The sequence below is a fragment of the Gopherus flavomarginatus genome, chromosome 5 (assembly GCF_025201925.1).
Source record: "Gopherus flavomarginatus isolate rGopFla2 chromosome 5, rGopFla2.mat.asm, whole genome shotgun sequence".
NCBI lineage: Eukaryota > Metazoa > Chordata > Testudines > Testudinidae > Gopherus > Gopherus flavomarginatus.
This window is the reverse complement of record NC_066621.1, coordinates 90,622,783-90,644,369: the sequence shown is the minus strand read 5'-3', so window position 1 is coordinate 90,644,369 and position 21,587 is coordinate 90,622,783. Positions and strand designations below refer to the sequence as shown.

Below are 21,587 nucleotides of genomic sequence, written 5' to 3'. Positions count from 1 at the left end.
ATTGTCATTTAAAAACTTTGTTTGCCAAAAATTCTTGCTAAGAATCCTGAATCCAATTTCAATGTTTTTTTTAAATCAATATCTTAGCCAAAAACAGAAGATTAAGTTGTTGACAATTATTAGTGACAGGTTTGGTTTGAGGCAGGGAGTGGGTCAGTTTTCATCAGAGAAACAAAAAATGTTGACTGACTTTCCTATAGCCTGTTACTCCTGATAAGAGCCCTCCAACAACTGTAATATGCTCATCTCCTTACTAGTGTATAAAGCAGGGGTCGGCAACCTACGGCACACCTGTCAAAGGTGGCAGGTGAGCTGATTTTTGATGGTATGCAGCAGCAGGCTGAGCAGCTCAGCCCATCACTGCTCGGAGGTTCCGGCTGCTGCCGCCCTGTTGCCAGCTGGGCTACCAGCCATCGGCCCCACTCAGCACCTGCTGCTGGCCTGGGGACCCCCAAGGAACCCCAGGCTGGCAGTGGGCTGAGCAGGCCAGTTCCATTCACTTAGCCGGCAGTGGGCTGAGTGGGCTGGTGGCGGGCTGAGCGGGCTGATGGCGGGCTGAGCAGGGCCAGTGGGGGGTTGAGTGGCTCAGTCTGCTGCCAGTCTGGGGTGCCAGCAGCACTCAGCCTACTGCTACTCCGGGGTTCCGGCTGCCGGCCCCTTGCCAGTCAGGAGCTCAGCCGCCAGCCCCACTCTGCCTCCTGCCAGCCTGGGTGAGCAGAATCCCAGGCTGGTAGCGGGCTGAGGGGGGGTTGGCGGCCGGGATCCTGGCTGGCAGGAGTTGGTGGTCAGAACCCCAGACCAGCAGAGGGCTGAGCAGGGCCTGGGATCCTTGTCTAGGGTTCCAGCCACCAGCCCACTGCCGGTTTGGGGTTTCATTTACTCAGTTGGCAGTGGCCTGAGCAGGACCGGTGGCCAAGACCTCAGATAATAACAATAGTTTATTTATATAATATAGACATAGAGAGAAACCTTCTACAAACATTAAAATGTATCACTGGCACGAGAAACCTTAAATTACAGTGAACTTGGCACACCACTTCTGAAAGGTTGCCGACCCCTAGTATAGAGTGACCATATGTTATACTAAGATTCTCCTGCTTTTTTTTTTCCCTGTGAGTCAGTATAACTTTTGCCAGCCCAGATGTTGGGCAGCCAATGTTTTACGTTTTCACAATGTTTTCTCCAACTTTCATAAAGTAAATACATAGTTAATATGAGTTAAAAAGGCCAGGGACACTTCTTTGTGAAGAATCTGTACAGCAGATCATGCCCATAGACGATCCAGAAAAGAAATTTGAGGTTGAATTTTTTAATGTTGTGATGGATAAAGCAGTATCTGCTGTTGATGAAAGGTTTAATACCTTGCAAGTACACCATGAACAGTTTGGATTTTTGTATGACATAACTAAATTCAACGAAATAGGAAAACAAGAGCAACTAATGACAAAGTGCAAGAATCTAGAGAGCCTCCTGAAGCACGGTGATAGTTTTGATTTTAATGGACTTGAACTGTACGAAGAATTGTGTACATTGTCATCAATGTTGCCACATGCAAAATCGGTGATGGACATTGTACAGTTTATTCATACCCGGAAACTTGTTGACATATATCCTAACGTGTACATTGCCACTCGTATTCTACTGACAATTCCTGTAACAGAAGCATCAGGAGAACGGAGTTTCTCAAAACTAAAGCTCATTAAAAATTATCTCCGCTCTACAATGAGTCAGGAACGCTTGACTGGTCTTGCTATTCTTGCGATCGAACAAGACACGACTTTGTCTTTGTCATACGATGACATTATTACTGATTTTGCAGCCAAAAAAGCCAGAAAGATTGCTTTTAATTAAAAACAAATCTTTGTTTCAATACCTCTTCATATAAATTTCCAATAAAATTTTGATAAATTAAAAAAAATATATTATTTGCATCATTCTGTCATATCAGAATTTTTTCTATAGTGCTGCTTCTTTAGTGCTAGTCCATCAGCATTACAGTGTGCTTAATTAAGTTAAACTGGTTTTAATAATGTGAATGTGGCAAGTTTTCCAATACTATAAGCTTATGTTTGTGTTGCTAAGAGCAGATCAGGCACAGGGGCACCAGTTTAATAATCTCGCCTAGGGCACCATAAATCCTAAGGCCGGCCCTGAAGGTCAGTACCAGATAGTACAGAAGAAGCAAAACACAACCAAAACCAAAAAGCCAAATCCCATAATGCATCTAATGAAATGCTGCTAGCCATTATATATAACCTTTCCTCTCCTTCTGTCCAAGGAAGCCAATACAGAGCAGCTCTAATGAGTATCTAATAGAGAAAGCAAACTAGCACACTGAAAGACGTATACAAGAGATTCTCTTATTTTGGTAATGTGCTAGCTGACATAAGGTGCACAGAGGCTTTGGGACAACTGTCAGGTGACAATGGAAAAGAATGACAGTCACTTCTACCATTGTTCCTCATTAATATAGCCATATCCTAATATTTTATTTAGATCCTGATACACATCACCACCACATACTCATTATGTAATTATGATCAAAGTATTTTAGTATTTATGGCCCCAAATTAGATTCAATTGATTTTGTAAAGACACATTCATTTTTTCCTTTTTCTCATGGTGTCACTACAAGGCAGAGTTAAGATTACTTGGGTGCTCTAACTGTACATTTCTATATCTAACATGTCTGGATTTCTTTTAAGTTTAACCATAACTCTGAATTGCCTGGGTTTAATCTTGCTTGTTTCTGGGATAATTACAACATCCTATAATGAATTTTACCCTAAATTACTCAAACATACTCTGAAACGTAACACTCTCTTAACACTGTTTTTGTCTAGAAATGTCCTTGTATTTTTTTATTTAACAATATCATACCTAACCACTAAAAGAATGCTATCAGGTGACATTTCTAATGATCTGAATGTTGGTAGAATAAACCTCAAATTATCTTTTAAAAATTTATAATTTTTAAGACCAGATTCACCAGTATGCTCTGCTGCTTTATGCCATTCTGGAGAAACACTAAGCAACCATAGCATAATGGCCGGTTAAGCGAGGCATACCACTGCTTTGCATCATAGACCAGCACAAAACAGCCAGTGTCAATGTCAGTTTACCCTTCCCATATGTCTTTCACATTCCTCTCCTCAGACCCACCTCTAAATACCTTATTCCTTCTTTACTCCCTGTACTCCCCTGCACACACACACACACCAAATTCCACCTCCATTCCCTTGAACATACACATCCCCATTTCCCCCCCTCATTCCTCTACGTGCATATGCACTGCTGGTTTCCCTCATTCACCTGCCCTCCTTGTTGAACAGAGTGAGTGCAATGCATTTTTTAAAAAAATAAATATTTAGGATTGATGGTAATTTTTGCCATTGCTTTTCATAATGTAAAGTTTATCTGTCAGTAGTGGCTGTTGCATTAAAGGTGCTCCTTCAGAGAAACTTATGAAGGACTGCCCTCTTTCCAAATGGCCACTACCTCCACAACCCGAGTGAAGCCAAGCTGCCAGGAGACTTGAGAATAACACTGTGAAGAGCAAGTGAATAGTGGTGGTGGTCATGTTTGCTAAGAGCAACCTGTGATCTCAGTCCCAGTGAGAACAAAAGGATGGCAACCATTCTGAAAGAGGACAGTTCCCTATGGAATTCTTTGTAATAGAACATTATTCTTCAGTTTCTGCTGTAGGAAAAACTTTCACCAAGAAAACTGGCAAAAATGACTTTTCATCCATTAAAAATGTCAAATGTAGCCTATGCATAAAGATTTCAGTGAATTTTAATTATACAGAGGAGATACCAAGAGTCTGTTATTAACATTATTTAAAAAATCTGACATTGGGTGCTAATTTTTTTAAAGCATCCATTTAAAAATTAATTATAACAAACTAATTAACAGATTCACTAGTGAATTCTAGGAAAATCATTCTGTACTTAGAGTAAGTGCTGTAATTTTGGAGAGAATATGCTGTATTTTCCCATGCAACAAAGATACCTCCTTTAAGTGCAAATCTCATCTCAACCTTAACAATGTAGCTGCAACAGATATCTGCATAATATTATTAAGGTACTGGTAATGAATAATAAATACATTAGTAGATTTATATGTAGAACTTATGTGATCCTGGCAAGTTATTTCAACTCTGTCATACACAAATTTTCAATGAATGTCTTTCAGAGTGCTAACCAGCATGGATATATAGCAGTAAATTTTCACTCTGCTCTAGCAAGGTATATGTAACTAGAAAGACATAGGAAATCACTGTATGTTTTATTTGTGCAGCTTTTCCTGAGTTTGACTGCTAGGGAATATTTTTGTGTGTGGGTGGCTATGGGAAGGGTGGACAGCTGGATGGAAGTCTATGACAAAAGGAATCTTGTCCCGTTTCCTGCTTGTATTTCATTCACTAATGATGTTGTTCTGGGTCATTCTCAAGATTTCTTCATCTGTTGTCTTGTCTGTAACAAGGGGCACCTCAGCAGTGGAACTGTTGTCAGTCTGCCTTGAGAGTTTATTCTGCTGCCTCCACTGCAGCTGTGCTGGATTGTAAGTGCCTGACTATAAAACAAAGCTATATTTTAGTGTGTTTTTTTGGATAACATGAGGGCAAATCTAAGTTCAGATATGTTTGCTAGAGTGATCTGTTTCTACTTTCTTGTAATAAATGCATATCTTAACATCTAATAATAAATTGAGATAAGGATTTTCTGTGGCCTTCCCGAATGTGATTTTTGTTGGAGGGAGAACGTAAATTAAATGTAGTAAATCTCTCCTGTCCTCTCCTTATGGAGGATTCTACTGATTCCATTAGTATATCCCCAACATTCCATAGCAGAAACCTGTGAATGTGTTGTAACCAAATTTCTCCTGTAGCAACGTCCATATAAATAGCCTGTGGATACAAAAACCACTGTTCCTTCAGGAATCATTATATGGTTTGAAGGAAAATATCATTTCTTAGATTGGCTTTTTCATTAGATCAGTTTGCTGTTATCATCACTTTACACTGCACTTTGAAAGGTTTCCTCCTGGCAACCAGTTTATTCTTTGTTCTCGGATTCATTTAAAAAAGGCTTCTCTGTATCTTCAGGCAGGTTTTAGCAGGGTCCCCCAGAGCAGGATATTCTGTGAACAGGCCTGGTTCCTTTATAAGAACCCCAATTAAAGTAGCTTTGTGGTGTATTCATGTCTTATGTGAGGATAAAAACCAAATTTGTGCTGGTTCCAGCACATACAGGAGAGGCCCTTGAGAATTCCTCCATTGAGTCTGCATGTACATGTAAAGGGTAGATCACAGCGACACCCTGCAGACTGAGTAAAGCCTGTATCTGAGAGCACTGTGTGCGCTTTTGGCCAGAAATACCTATTAATTTGTATTTAAAATGGTGCTTGGATCAGTCTTCCTCTTCTTCTGTTCCATACAACTACCCTCTCTCTTCATTTAAAACCCTCTGCAAGACTCTCCCCAGAAGCCTTTCAATGGTATTCCACCAAAGAAATGAAAGGAACCAAATAATCTCCCGCTTGCCACTGCTTTGAAATTGGACTTTCCAATCTCTGGTCATCTGGTATGTTATATAGCTGCACAGGAATGTCTGTCTGTGATAAGTCTAATTCAGTAGAAAAGTGATAAACTTGGTCTCTGGAAAGAAAGTCACAGTGTTGTTGTTCCCCCTGAATCTCCTTCAGAGAAATGCATTGAGGCCTTGTCCCAAAGGAGGCTTCTCCTGCCCTCTCTGCTGACAGGGACAGGGAGTGGGAGGAAAGCATTTCAATGGTGCCTAAAAATACTAGTAAGTATATAATACTGAAGAGCAGTTCTACTCTGAGAAGTAACAATGCCAAAATGGCACCTCTTTCCTCAACAAATCTGCTCCCTGAATGTAGTCAGAATTTTATCTACTGACTTCAGTAATGATCAGTTTGTATACTAATTACTCCTGTTTGCTCTACAGAGCCAACACAGCTAAGAGATCTCAAAACTGTATTTGATCTCTATTGTACATCTTCAACAGAACTGTTTACTAAGTCCCAGCCATAAAATAAACCAGGAAAGTGTGCATTTAAGGCAAAGGCAAACGGAGGGCGTAAGTTAAAGACAATGGGATTGCATAGCTGATACTGTAGGCATAATTTGGCCTGCAGAAACTTTATTATTGGTGATAGTATAGAAGAAGGAAAGAACCCACTTTCACTCTCAGAGACTAAGAGTGTGTGCAGGGTTGCCAATTAAAAAAAAATCACTTGTAAATTGAGCACATTTGTAGATTGAGCACAATGTCATTTTTCAGATATTTTTCAGAAAACAATCACATTTTAAGTTCCAGTAATGTAAAAAAGATGAGTCTGGACTGACCTTCTATCTCCACTTCTCCATCTGGGTTTTCCATGTCCTACTTGCACTCTCAGATCTAACATTTGAAGAAAAGAATCATTTGTTTCCAGAAAGCTAACTCCTTAGGTGGGTGGTCTCAGTTTAATTCATTCTTTAATTTTATTTTCCAAGGCAGTAAGAGTTTTCTTTCCATGTTCTGTGTTGAACTTTGTGGCTTTATTTTAGAACCACAATGCCCAGACTATAACATGGTACATTTGTTTAAGTTTTCCAATAGTCTTAAACATGGTCTTCAGGGAGATCAATCATATATACACATTAGAGTACACATTAGCAGTATAAGGTAGACATATAATTTGAGCTCTGCTGCAATCCTTATGGTTTGATCAGTTTTGTATACTAAGAGGATATCCTGACCCATTTTTAAAATATTCATCAAGTGGAAATCATAAGATTGACTTTCTTAATTGTTTCATAGGATTCTCCCCATTCTCTCGTGTAATGCCTTCCACTTCGATGGCAGCATACTACCTTTTTTTTTAAAAAATTGATTAGATCTATCTGTTTGTCTGCACTTAAACACCCACATTAGGTGAAGGATGCTGATATGCTCTTCAGTTTGTGTGTTTTTGACATGTGTTTGCTATTCACCTGACTACTGAAACATTTGCAGAATCCTGATGTAACAAGCAACTCGCTAAACCATTGAGTTATAAGATTTAGCAAGCAAACTCCCCAAACCCATGTATGTGATTTGGAGGCTCAAGCATGTGCATTCCTGAGCCCAGCTACCCAGTGGGATTGAGCTGTGAGCACACTGAGCTTCTGACCCTCAGTACTGATGTATCACAGACATAAAACAGTGCAATTTTATAGCCCATATACCTGGCAGGTGAAAACTGCAAGGAAGTTAATCCATGGGTCAGTGCACCTGGCTATCAAGACAAATAAAATAAAGAATTACATTTCCAGTGTCTCCAGCATTTCACATCCAAGGGCCTCAAAGCATTTTATGTTCACGAATTAAGCTAGTGTGTGTTGTACTGAAAGCAGCATGAGGATACTGCCTGTTCAAATACCCTGTGACACAGGATTGCATACTTTGGGGAATAACAAGGCTTCTGCACCATTCTCTAAACGTCTGGCCACTATCAAAGAGAGAGTAACTGGACTAGATAAACCCAAGGCCAGATTAGGGCATATGCACCATAGGGCAATGCCCCAGCACCTGGAGTCATGTGATGACACCAGAATCTCTCCTTTCATTTAATAAAAAAGTAAGTATCTTCCCTTCGTGGCTGCAAAGAAAACCTTGAAATCATGACTTAGTGCAGGGGTCTCAAACACGTGGCCCACAAGGTTATTTTCTGCAGCCCACGAGCTCCTCACTGCCCCCTCGCCCTCCCTCAGCATTTACCTAGAGCTGCTCTGGCCCAGTGCACACCGGGGGCAGGGCAGGCTCCCTGCCTGCCTGCCCTCCCCCTGCACCGCTCCAGGAAGCGGAAAGAACCTGGGGCAGGAGAGGCACAGGGGTGTGTGTTGATGTTGCTTCAGGCACCATCCCCAGCAGCTCCCATTAGCCACGGTTCTCTGCTCCTGGCCAATGGGAGATGCTGGGGGTGGTGCTTGAAGCAACAGCAACACACACCTCTGCGCCTCTCCTCCCCCACGCTCCAGCCGCTTCCCAGAGCGGCGTGGGGGCAGGGCAGGCAGGCAGGGAGCCTGTCCTGCCCCTGGTGGGAGCTGGGCCAGAGCCCGCCCCCCGAACCTCTCCTGCAGTTGAACCCCCTGCCCTGAGCCTCTTGCTGCACCCTGCATCCCGACCCCCTGCCACACCCTCCTGCACCCCAACCCACTTCCCTGAGCCCCCTGCCGCACTCCGACCCCCTGCCGTACCCTGCACCCTGACCCCCTGCCCTGACGCCCTGATGCACCCCTCCTGCACAGCTGCACCCCACACCCCAACCCACTGCCCTGAGCCCCCTGCCACAACCCTCACCCCTGCCCTGGCCCCCTGCCACACTCCTCACCCCTCCTGCACCCCACACCCCAACTCCCTGCCTTAATCCCTCTGCTGCACCCTGACCCCCTGCTGCACCCCTCATCCCTCCTGCACCCCACACCCCAACACCGTGCCCTGAGCCCCTGCCACACCCCACAACCCTCCTGCACTCCCTGGGGGCAGTGAGGGACAGAGCTGGGGTGGAAATTTTGGGGAAGGGGTTGGAATGGGAGCAGGGAAGGGGTGGAAAGAGGCAGGGCAGCGGCAGGGCCTCAGGGAAAGGGTGGAGTGGGGGCAGGGCTGAGGGCGGCAGGGGGGAGATGTCAGTAATGCGGCCCTCAGGCCAATGTATTAGTCCTCATGTGGCCCTCGTGGTCATTTGAGTTTGAGACCCCTGGCTTAGTGTAATTGATGGTGCAACTACTTTCTGAGTCTGCAGAGAGCCTGAAACAACAGCTATGAGACCAGTGAACTGCCCCAGTCATCCTGATGATGTGTTAACTCCAAGACTCACTGCTCTGGGAGGCCTGCTACTGCACTCCAGCAGAGGACTCTATGTGTGTGCCAGGAGGAGAAGAGTGCAGTGGGCCTGGCTCACTCATCCAAGCAGATATACCTCTGATGCTGGGATAAGTACTGGGAGACTCCTACAGGTCCTGGCACTCTGGGTAGGAAGCTCCTGCCATTGCAAGTAGTGGACAGGCTATGGAGGTGGGATGGGGCCACATTCTGGGAGGTAGGGGCCACAGGGCAGAGCAATGTGGGGGTCTAAACCCCCGTATTGCCTCAATCCGGCCTTGGATAAACCACGAGCACTCAGGTACCTGAATTAGAGCTTTGATCTGAGGCCTGCTCTCAAGATTAATAGCGTGCACAGTTTATGCCCTGAACTATCAATTTTTGCCATCTATTACTGCGGAAAGGTTATGCTGCAGTGCCCTGTACTTCCTTGCATTTAAAGTTAGGGTAGCCAAGGGCCACAAAGACAGCATCCTTCCTCTCCAGCCTGATAGCAGTTTTCTTCCTTCCTTTTGTTCACACTAAGAACAAACACTGTTCAAACAATAATAGTGGGTGCTTTATTATGATGCTCTCTTAGGAACAGAGCCGTGGTTAGTATTATCTTGCACTTGGTTTTGTTTTGAAGGAAACCGTGAATGGCCCTTTGAGTTGTTGGTGTTTCAGGGTCAACATTACCTCTACTTCCTTTATTTTAAAAAAATAATCCTTTTACCAAAAGTGCATGCTACTACGGAAGGGTTGAGTTACACAAGGCCAGTCAGCCAAGGTCTTGTGCCTGAGGGTTCCAGGAGCAGGCATGAAGGCAAAGTGCCAATTTAAGATGCAAATCAGAATAAAAGACAGTTTATATCCTAGTTCTCTCTAAACTGGATCAGCTGCTGCATCTAGACACCAGGCACGTAAAAGAAACAGGAGCTTTCTGTTTCCTACCAAACAATTAAGTACGGATTTGGTAGACATAACACATAGGTATTTTGCTGTCAGGTTTCACTCTCTCAAGTCAGTACTAGCACTAGGTCCTTTCCCATCACATCTACTCCTTGGTGGATGAAAGGACCTTCAGATAATTCTCTTTCTCTCATTCTCCCTCCATAAGGATTGGGGGCAAAATCCTCATCCTCTGGTTTGTGCATGGCCCGTGGAACGGCCTTTATCTCACTGCCTTCCTGTTTGTACACTCTTGAAAAATTCTACCTGCCTTGGCCAATCAGTTATTTTGGCAAATAAGGTATTCAATTTTTCATTATTACTGGTCATCATAGCAAACACAGGTGAGAATATCTTGTGCCTGAGCCAGTAAATTTTCACGACAGTTTTGCATGACTGAGCTGGTGTGTTATGATTTCTCCCTTCCCACCAACCCATGTATGCATGGTCAAGAGGAGGCTTCAAAACTGCAGAGCCTGGAGTGCGCTGACTGGCTCTCCACTAGTTCTGTCTGATTCAAGCAGAGCTAACCCGCTCCTAATCAATGGTCCATCAGCTGACTCCCAACCCTGCACCCTCCCATCTGATGCTCTACGTGTCATTCCTTATGAACATCTGGAATATTCCTCTCTCACTCTAAATATCTGTCATAGTCTATGTATTCAGCAACAACATTCTATTCCATTCTTGTACTGGACACTTGCCAAGCTGCAGCTGAACTGTTACACACAAGAATTTACTATTTCAGAGGTTTACTGCAGACCACTTTAAATAGAGTGCCTTGTGACATGATGCAAAATGTACTTCAGTGAGGTACTGCTGCTAAGTGTTTCATTCGATTTTAGGGATCAAGATAAATAATAATAATACATAGAATGGATATGACACTTTTCATCTCAAACCACTTTAGAAATGTGATTAAACAATATTACTCTTATGTAACAGACAGGTAAACCGAGACACATAGTGATTTAACAATTTTACTTAAGTGCCTATGGTCACACAGCAAATTGCTGCCAGAAGTGGGTACAGAAACCAGGTCTCCTAATTCTTTGTTTTCTGCTCAATCCACTAGGCCACAGTTGCCTCAGGCACTACTCCCAACCCCAAGCACCTTCTGTTGCAGTTGCTACATATAGCTGTCCAGAATGGAGTGAACACGAATCATTAAACTGACATTTTCTGCTCTAATTCAGATCTGGGCCTACATTTAAAAGCAGGGCTTTGGAGCAGAGCCTGGAGCTGGAGTTGGAGCGCGGAGCAGCAGTGGAGCTGCAGGTTTTTGCCTGGAGCTGGAGTGGAGCCGGAGCACAGCTTTAATGCCCTGTTTAAAAGATTTGCAAGCATAGCTATGCCAGGTAGGAGTGTTAAGACAAAACAGAAAACTACCTAGCTGACACAACTATGCCAGCAAAAGCCCTAGTATAGATGCAGTTATGGGGGGGGGGGGATTCTTTGGTCGGTACAATGCATTTCATTTGAGGAATTGGTATAGATAAACTGGCAAAAGGGTTCTAAGTTCCATCTCCACTCCGCTAGTTTGCTGGTACAGCTATAACAGTGTAAACATGGCCTCAGGCAGTCAGGAGACAGGGATCCTACTCTCCTTACATTTTCTCCCTGCTCCCTTTTTTGAAAAAATCATCTTTAGAGGCAAACCTCTGCCTCTCTCTCCTCAACAAGTGGAAGCTCTATTGATCACAGGCATTATCAAGTTTCAGAGTGGTAGCTGTCTTAGTCTGCATCAGCAAAAACAACAAAGAGTCCTTGTGGCACCTTAGAGACTAACGCATTTATTTGGATATAAGCTTTCGTGGGCTAAAACCCACTTCATCCGTTGCATGGAGTGGAAAATACAGTAAGCAGGTATAAATACACTGCACGTGAAGAGATGGGAGTTGCGTTACGAAGTGGGGGGTCAGTGCTAACGAGCCAGTTCAATTAAGGTAGAAGTGGGCTATTCTCAATAGTTGACAAGAAAGGGTGAATACCAAGGGAGGAAAAAAATTTTTTTTTGGACACCATCAAATTAGGCCTGAATAAAGACTGGGAATGGATGGGTCACTACAAACACTAACTTCCCCCTGCTGATACTCATACCTTCTTGTCAATGGGCCACCTTGATTACATTGGCCTCATTAGCACTACAAAAGTGATTTTCCCTCCCTTGGTATTCACCCTTTCTTTGTATTCACCCCAACTGTTGAGAATAGCCCACTTCCACCTTCATTGAATTGGCTCATTAGCACTGACCCCCCCACTTGGTAAGGCAACTCCCATCTTTTCATGTGCTGTGTATTTATACCTGCTTACTGTATTTTGCACTCCATGCATCTGATGAAGTGGGTTTTAGCCCACAAAAGCTTATGCCCAAATAAATTTGTTAGTCTCCAAGGTGCCACAAGACATCATCAAGTTACCTCCACTACTACCTCCAATTCACACGACACAGGATTACTGTGAGGATCAGTTCACCAGTTAAGGTAGCTTCCTCAGCACTTAAAGAACTACCAGGAGCTATGTACATTCTGAAGAGCTGGTGATAAATAGGATTCCCCACCATCCCCTTGCCCTCCTACATATTAAAGAGAGGGTGTCAAACTGACAGTACTATAGACTGAAGTCCTCTGCTTAGCAGGCAAATTAGAAAGCAATGGACACTGAAATGTGGGAGAGTTCTAATGAAAGGCGAACAACTTTCTCCTAAATCACTCAGCCAGGTCTCCCTCTGCAAGATCTGCCTGTGTAAGGCAGAAACTGAAAACAGAATGTAAAGGAAGTTGAAATCTGTTAGTGCAATATTGTTAGTTGCAACTCCAGATCTAGATAAAGCCATTTAAGCCTTCTGCCATGGAAGGATTTGATCTGTGCAGATTTAGTTTGTGTGCTGGAGTTTCTGGTGTGTTTGGGAGATACAGCAATTGGTGATGCCTGTGCAGAACCCAGAGAGCTGTGACCAGCCAGCAGGCTGTCTCCCCCACTCATGTTCAGACATGGTGGTGGAATTTAATTAATTGATTCTGCACACAGAGCTCAGGGAGGAGTGTGGAGTTGTTCCTACTCCTGGCCACTGCTTGTGACTGTTTCCCACCAGGATATAATGAAGTGAAACAGCCTGTGTGGTAGCTCCACAGTTAGTGTTCTATATTGCTATGGTGTGTGGGAAGCTCAGTTTCAATTATTGGTCCCTCACTGCCCAGGCCATCAGTCTCTGAATGCTACCCAAGGGAGAGGGAGAGCAAGAAACTTGTTTCTCAAGAAACAATCCTTCTGGGTGATTAAAAAGCCTCTTTCATAGATTCCAAAAGGAGTCCTATCTTGTCACTCAATTGGAAAGATTGTAGCCATGAAACAAGGCCACAAAGAAGTGGGGAAGTGGACCTCAAAGACTGGAAAGATGTGGTGCAGCTGTCAGCTAAAATTATGCCCTGTATGCTGGAGCCTGTGATCTCCTCAGGCACATCTTTATACTGGCCATTAGCCATGTTCTAGAAGTACATGATCCACACTTTAACCACCCTAATCTAGTGTCTCTGGATTTTGTTACTGTCTACGATTATATTGGCTTGATTTTCAAAGGTGCTGAGTGGCTATAGCTCCTACTGACTTCAATGAGACTGCATCTCTGAAAGTCAGGTCAAGATAGCTTTGCATATTGGGAAGAGCTGGAGAAAAATAAAAAGCCTATTGTGTGAGAGTACGAACAGTTTCAACATTGCTAATGGGTGGTACACCAGTCCCTTCCCTTTTCAAATGAATTTCACTTCATGTTTTGTTTGATTTTCCTGTTGATGCATCCTGCACCCTACAGTTCTAAGCTGGTGGGATCCAATTCACCCTTCCTGACATGTGGAGTTTAAAATAAGAGACCTCAGCAATCGGACATCCTCAGCATTTCCAGCTATTGAGCACAATCATTTGCACTGTGATCCAATTTCAGAGTAGAAGAGAAAAGATATATGTAGGAATATTCTCCCTGCACCGCTATAGGGTAGACAAAAGGAAACTAAACAAACAGGATGTGAACTTCACCAAGTGACCAAGGCAGACAGGATATGGGTCACAAATAAATGGCTACAATATGTACGCATGTCTCACTGTCTGCCAGCTGAAACTGTTCTGTTCACAGCACAAATACTCAATGGAGAAAGCAAAAGGGAAGACAACTTGCTATTTAAGATCTTTCCCCTTGAAAGTTAATTTAGTAAAAGTTCCAGCCCGACATCTCTGGCGACAGAAGTCCTCTGTTTATCCATAGAATACATAGAGCCTGGGCAGAAGAAATGTGAGCTTCCCATGCATTGCCCAGCTAATGAGTCTCACCCCTAACAAGCAGGAACATTTCTAAGAGTGAAATGCTGGATGCTCAGCAGCTGGAAAACCAGGCCACATATTTTGACTTGAGTGACCCCACTGTAAAAATCTTGGCTGAGATTTTGTGTGTCCTACCTAAAGCTCTGAGCCATTGTTTCTTATATTGCAGATTGCTTAATAATGTTACAATTTAAATAATCCAACTACGTTTTGAAGGTCACTTCTTCACATCTTTCCTTCTGCTTGCCAGGGAAGAGTTTTCTATGAGACCAAATTCACAGAGCATTGGATTACGTGGGAGAGTTATTTCTTCAATAGAAAGGATAGAAACTTATTTGCTTAAATGAAAACGTAGATTCAGTGGAAAATGGATATAAGAACAAAATACTTCCAAAGATAAAATGTCTTGGCAAAGACTTGATTCTCTTGATCCCTGTGAGCATCATCCATTTGTATTCCCTCTTCATCTTAGCCGCAAAGTGCAATTTCACCTCCCCACCACCCGTAGAGAGCCTAGGAGCAGATCCCTCTGGAAGGGATTCAAACAAATGGCAACCCCAAGAGCTAGTGAGCTCAGTGTGCTCTAACCTTGATATCTTGACTTAGCCTATTAACGCCAGCATTCACATAATTATTCACTATCCTGATCCAGACCTGCAGTTAATCTCAAGAATTTTTCAAGGTCCCAATGGCGTTGTATCATAGAGGTCCAGAATCCGATCTGAGTTACATCAGTGAAAATGTGGAATAACTCCACGGACGTCAATGGAGTTATGTAATCAAGATCATAATCAGGCCCACAAGGAAGAGGAGTTAACTGCTGAATAATTTTTTTTGTATAATTTTGTAGCTTATTGGTGAGCAGTTGCAAGTATTTGTTATTTAAATTTCAAATTATTTTACTATGATACACAGGTCTCATAGTATATTTTTTGATTGGATAAATATAACTCTTAGAATCAGGTTTCCAGGACAAATACCTGATTAAGAATTAAGAATTTGAAGTTTGCTTCATTACTTCATTGAGAGGATTCTCTGATCCCTTCATCTGCTTTAACTAATACACAAAAAAGGAACAAGACATTGTGGGTGACATTCTGTTCCCATGGAAATCAATGGCAAAATTCCCATTGACTTCAGTGGGATCAGGATTTCACCCTGTGTGTTGGATAAGGCAGTTACAGTGGTGTTCAATATGAAAAGGGAGGAAGCACCTTTTTGATTAAGGGTATGTCCACACTACCTGCCGGATTGGCGGGTAGCGATCTATCTATCGGGGATCGATTTATCATGTCTCGTCTAGACGCGATAAATCGATCCCTGAACACACTCCTATTGACCCTGGAACTCCACCAGGGCGAGAGACGGAAGCGGAGTCGACAGGGGAGCCGCGGCCGTCAATCCCGTGCCGTGAGGACAGGAGGTAAGTCGAACTAAGATACATCGACTTCAGCTACACTATTCTCATAGCTGAAGTTGCATATCTTACATCGACTCCTCCCCCCCCCCCCCCCCCGGTGTAGACCAGGCCTAACACTGTGCTTTGAAAATGTCAACTGAACCCTTTTAAAATGAATTTTTCCATCTTACCTAATGTCCACACTAATGGCAAAATTCTCTCTGATTCAGATGGGGCATCTCAACGGCATATTCTCCAGCCAGTTCACGGAAAGAACTCCCACTGACATAAGATCCTTAGGTGGTGAAAACTGATGTAGCATCATTGATTTCAATGGAGTTATGCCAATTAATACCATTTGAGGACTTGGCCCTCTTACTGTCTTACATTTTGGTAACAACTTCATCCTTATGACTCCAAAAATGTTTTACTAATTGATATACAAACTATATACAAAGATAACTTCACCCAACCACTGAAATGTGGCCATGTCCATGGGTGGAATGTGGCAGCTGTTTAGCAGAGCACCACAAAACTAAACAACCGTTAAGTCAGAAAATGAAAAAAACATATCCAAGTGACACTGAGGAGAATTTAGAGAGGTAGAATATAGTTGTGTGAGTAAGAATTTAGCTAGGACACAGGAACTAACAACCCATATCATTATGAAAAGTGTTAGAGGATCTGTAATGACTATGTTGAAGCAATGGTGGAGAGAACCAATCACTGATGGGCATTCCGCCAGAAGAATGAGTGCAGTATATGCACTAAAGATCTGCAATGCAGATTGGAGGAAAGACTTGATCATAGGGCTTGATCTAAAGTCCACTGCTTTCATTGGACTTTGGATCAGGCCTTAAATGAGAAGAGATACCGAGGCTTAAACTGGATAGGAACTGGGTGCAGATGAAGCAATGAAAAAGCAGAACAAAGCTAGGAGCTAGAAAATATCCAGAAAAGCTATGTTTCTGTGTTCCCTATGCCAGAGCCTACAGTGAGAGTCAGTCTGGCTTGCCTATAGAACCTGAATCCAGTTTAAGTGGAGTCCACTGTAACCCTTAAAGGGCGGTTATGCTCAGAAACTGGATTATGTCAAATGGCACCTTACTGAATATATTCTCTTCTTACGTGTCAAAGTCAGATTTCACTGACACCAGTAAATAATGTATAACATGTAGTAAATAATTAACAGACACCTCTATGATCCTATTCATTCTACTGACCCTATGCAGCTAAAGGATTGAGAGCTGAAGTCTATTTGCATCATGCATCATTAACCAAATTGTTAGCTAGGATCTAACTGCAGTATTTTTAGACTGGGGATGTTGTCAGTGCTAAAAAGAGCCCAGCTGGAGTCTGTGATCCTAGGTGGAGTTTATAGCAGTGATAATTAGAAAATCACCTTTTGATTCTACAATTGAGCCCATTTGATCGGGAAGCCAAAAAAAGAAATACTGAATCCCACAATGTCACTGTTCAGAGACATTTCACTGACTTTGGTCCATATTCATTTCTCTGTGCCTTAGCTCCCCATCTGTAAATGAGGATAACATTTTCTTACCTGTGTGGATACATTCATTAATGTTTGTGAGCAGCTCAGAACCATGAGGGGGCCACAGAATCGTACTTTAAAGGCAGGGAAATTTTAAGTACTAACATTACCAAAGCTCTGGTATGATGTTGGTATTTTAGTAACAAAGTGTTTTTGTAAGCAGGATGGCCTCTATGATTCCCCCTCATGGCCACCTTGGTATGACTCACCCGGCAATGGAGTTCTTGTTGGTTTGCCACTGTCTCTCACAATGTAGGGGTGCTTTTGTCCTCTGAACAATGCACTCTTCAGTCCTACTCTTTCCAGGGTGTTACAGTCCCAAACAATACCAGGGAAAAACCACAACTCAAAACAGGGTCATTCAATGACCTTTCAGCAGTATCCCTAAAGCTAAAGAGATGTTGTGCATGCAACTGAAATGCAAATCATTCTTCAGGACAGGAGAGCTTATGGTTAGCAGTCAAGATGAAATGACAACATGGGCTAACTTAGTGTTTAAGCAGCAGTACAAAAATGGTGGACTGAACAAACATTGGAACATATTGGTAGCAATTCTACTGTATCCATGAGGGAAAAGACCAGATCAGTGGTTCTCAACTAGTGGTCCAAGGCCTCCTGGTGGGGGCTGTGAGCAAGTTTCAGTGGGTCCAAAAGCCAAAGCCCCATTGCACAGGATTGCAGCCCAGAGCCCCAGGCCAAAGGCTGAAGTCAAAACCTGAGCAACTTAGCTTTGCAGTGCCCCCTGTGGTGCGTGGCCCCGGGGAATTGCCATGCTTGTTATCCCTTAATGCTGGTCCTGGCTTTTATATGCAGAAAAACAGCTGTTGTTGCACAGCTGGGCCGTGGCATGTTGTGGGGGCCTCAGAAAGAAAAAGGTTGAGATCTCCTGGACTAGACGACAGTATGTCTTTACTACCTCTTACTTTCATGATCTTATGATACAAAAAGACATGAGTCTATCCCAGCTGAAAAGGATGTTTTCAGACTTGCAGTTTCCTCGCTTCATATTCAGGACGGTGTTACCTTGAGAATGTTACAGCCATTAAGTGTGTTTGATGACATTGTACAAATCTGTAGCACAAAAGCTGTAATAATGTAACATTTTCTATGTTAAAGCCAGAAAACTGCTGATGTAGCCATATGGGACCACTAGATCTTGAAATGATTCTGTATCTCATATTTCAGTTCCCAGGAGGATGCACTGACACAAATCACAGATATTAGCTGTCATCAATTAGAGACTTCATCCGTTATGTCCAAAGCCTCTTGGAAGTATACTATGGCAGCATTTGCTTCAGCTTTTTACTGAAAACACATGGGGACAGCTTTTATTTGGATCAGGAATTCATTACCAACAGAATAATAAGGGAAAGTTTCTCTCTAATCTGAGGTTGAGAGAATACTTTAGTTCTGGAACATTTGCAGGGCATGTGAATCATGTCTTGTACTTGGGTGGGAGGCAGGGGAGTGAAGGAATTTGCAAAATTAAGACCAAACTCTGCTGTCATTTTCATCATTGTAAACCAGCAGTAATCACATTTAGTTCAGATTTACAATATTGTAAATGAGAATGGATTTGGTCTTCAGTTTTATGACATGCAAGTACTGAAGAGTCTAGAGAGCTGAGTGGGGCCAGCAGAGAAACAGAATCAAAATAACACAGAAACTTAGGGTCAGATCATGTTTCCTGTACAAAGATTTGCCCTTTTCATACATTAGGAAAGCTTAGCTACATCCAGGTTAGCTGTCCTCCTGGCCTGGCTCATGTGAGGTACCTCAATAGATTTGAAATGGAGGATCTGTGCATGAAGAGAGGGAGAAGTGTGTTGGGGGCAGGGGAAGATAATATATTCTTTTCCCCTGGCCCAAAAGCCTGGTCAATCTCTGTATTGCTGCATCCCTCTGAAGGAAGGATCACCAGGGACAGTGTTGGTGCAGGAGGCTCTACCCATGGTGAACAGCAGGACTTCTTACTTCGGTTCATTTTCAGTATTCAAGCCTGAGTGGTTTACAAAACTGCGGCTGAAAGTTTATATTAAATAAACAAACATACACATGAATGTTTTTTCACTGAAAGTAATAAGAACCATGAAAACATATTAGGATCTTTCATATTAGATTTTATAAGACTTTAAAAAATCTAAATGTTGGGACATTGGCCATGACTTAGCAAAGCACTTAAAGATATGTTTAACTTGCAGTATACAAGTAGTTCCAGGGGCTTCAAGTGGGATTGCTTACATGCTTAAAATTAAGCATCAACTTAAGTACTTTGCTGGATTGGGGCTAAAACTACTTGATATGTTCCCTCAAGTTGACAAAAGTTATATTACTAGCCAAAAGCGCAGTAGAGTCTAAACAAGTCTATCCACTATATAGGTTTTCTCTTTTTAAAGGGAAATATTTTACTACTTTGTATTGATAATTTTTCTTATTTCTGTTTGATCTAAACTCATCAAGTCCAAAATGTCACCAGTCATTCTTCAAAATTAAAAAAGGTGGCTCCTCCTCATCGCCATTTTTAGTCAGTTACACCTCTGTAATGAATACAGTTAGGTCCCTCTGCTCCTCAAGAGCCTTTGATTTTACAGATGAACAATTGTTAATGCTTTCTGTTCTTGATGCTGCAAATCTTTCACAAACATCATCAAGTCCTCAATGTTAATGAGGAATGTAGCAAAAATCATTTCACTCCACAGAGACCCTAACAATGTTAGATCCATATTTATCCTTCCACTTGGATCTGAAATCACTGACCGAACCATGCACAAATCTATTACCATCTCAATAGCAACAAACATCTTAATTCCCATTAATCTGTCTTCCATCCCCTCCAGTCAACAAGTACAATTCTGCTTCATTTTGTAGATCATATCCACTCTGCTCTGGACAAAGGGCACTATATAATAACAGTTCTTCAATTGAATAAAATCTTTTGATGAAGTAAACTATTGCGTCTTGTTCAAGCTCACACAATATTGTGTAGATAATGCCTCCCTTTCTTTCAGGATGCTCTTTCTCCCTCACTAATTAATCATCTTATAGCACATGGAGAGTAATTTAGAATAATAACTAAACAAAAAAATTACAAATGACCATAATGCCAACTGAAAGCTCACTCCAACTATCTATTCCAAGCCCACACTCAACACTCTCGCCTCCCCAAAGCCTGGGAATACAGATAGACTTTACAGCATGTCCTGAAGGTCTTCCAATCTAGGATCCAGAGAACCAAGAGAGGAAAAGGGAGGTCCCAATACTAGATGTTAAAACTAGAATATATTGATTATAGAAAATTGATTCACTTTTTGCTGTTAAAAATGTAATAATATTTTTTCTGCCACGCTAAGGCCAGTATATGGAAAACTAAAGGTGATAGGAGCTGACAAATAATACCACCAGAAAGACAATGTCCCTTTCATATTCTAAATTGAAGCAAGATGCAGTAGTGAGTGGAAAAATTACAGAAGAGAAAGTCAAGAGCAACAGTAACCAGAGAGAATGGTTATTTGCTCTGCAGTAACTAGTTCTTCGATGTGTTGTAGTCAGTGTAGCTCCCACTATAGGTGCACAATATGCCTTATGTGCATGAGACCAAAAGTTGCTTTGAACAGTAGTGTCTGTTGAACCACAAATGTGCCCTGTGTCTCCTCATGCTCCTGTGCAAGGACATACACGGCAGAGATGGAGGGCAGGTCATAGGATCAACACTGACAACATCATCTTTAACTATAGTCGTTGTAGGGTAAGTAACCACTCTCTCTCTCTTCTTTTACTATGTGGTCAGTGTGGACCCCACTGTAGCTGACAGGCAAGCAGTATCCTCACTGGATGGTGGGAATGAGGAGCTTCAGCTGTACTAGTCAAGTAATGATTGCTGTACTGCCCACTTGAACTTGGTTCTGAGATATTACATCTGGACAAGTCGGGAGATGTATGGGAGGTTGCTGGGACACTTTCAGCAGGTCTGTCAACCAAAACTGTCTTGCCTAGTAAGAGGCTATCAAGATGACCATAGCCTTTTACTGTCTAATCTTGGATACTATCCTGGGAATCAGGGGCATTGGTGGGAAAGCATATAGGAGTCCTCGAGACCACAGGCAGAGAAAGGCATCTGATAGTGAGACCGGGCTCATGCCTCCCCTGGGGCAGAAGTCCAGGCATTTGGTGTCTCTATTGCAAATCAGTCTATTATGGTAGTCCTCCACTGAGGGAATATCAGCTCACGTCCAGGGCACCCTAGTCTGTCCCTGAAGCATCTGTGATAAGTGTCATAGTTAGGAAGGAGGAAAGGAATGGGAACCCTTTTCCATTTACTGTATGTAGCTGCCAAGCACGCTTTTATAGGATTTGAGGTGGGACAGTGATCCTCCTGTTCATGTGGTATCTGGACAGAGCATATATATAACTGTGAGGGCTGACAGTGAAGTCTGGCAAGCAGTGCCATATACATATATGCTGACATGTGGCCTAAAGTCCCAGATATGTATGCATGTATTCACTACCTTTGATTTTAGTC

General features: G+C 42.7%; 1 protein-coding gene across 15 annotated transcripts in view; it reads right to left on the bottom strand.

The window, feature by feature from the left end:
* Window positions 1-21,587, bottom strand: part of RAD51B (RAD51 paralog B) — a 680,879-nt gene that overhangs the window by 154,662 nt on the left and 504,630 nt on the right. For 9 of the 15 annotated variants that reach the window (XM_050953536.1, XM_050953533.1, XM_050953537.1 and 6 more), the window contains one exon: window positions 6,374-6,428. The exons of 5 other annotated variants lie outside the window; for them this stretch is intronic. In XM_050953536.1, coding sequence (XP_050809493.1) covers window positions 6,374-6,428 — 55 coding nt within the window. Of the gene's footprint in view, window positions 1-4,293; window positions 4,576-6,373; window positions 6,429-21,587 lie in introns of those variants that run through there. One more of the 15 variants, XM_050953540.1, reaches the window with a different exon arrangement.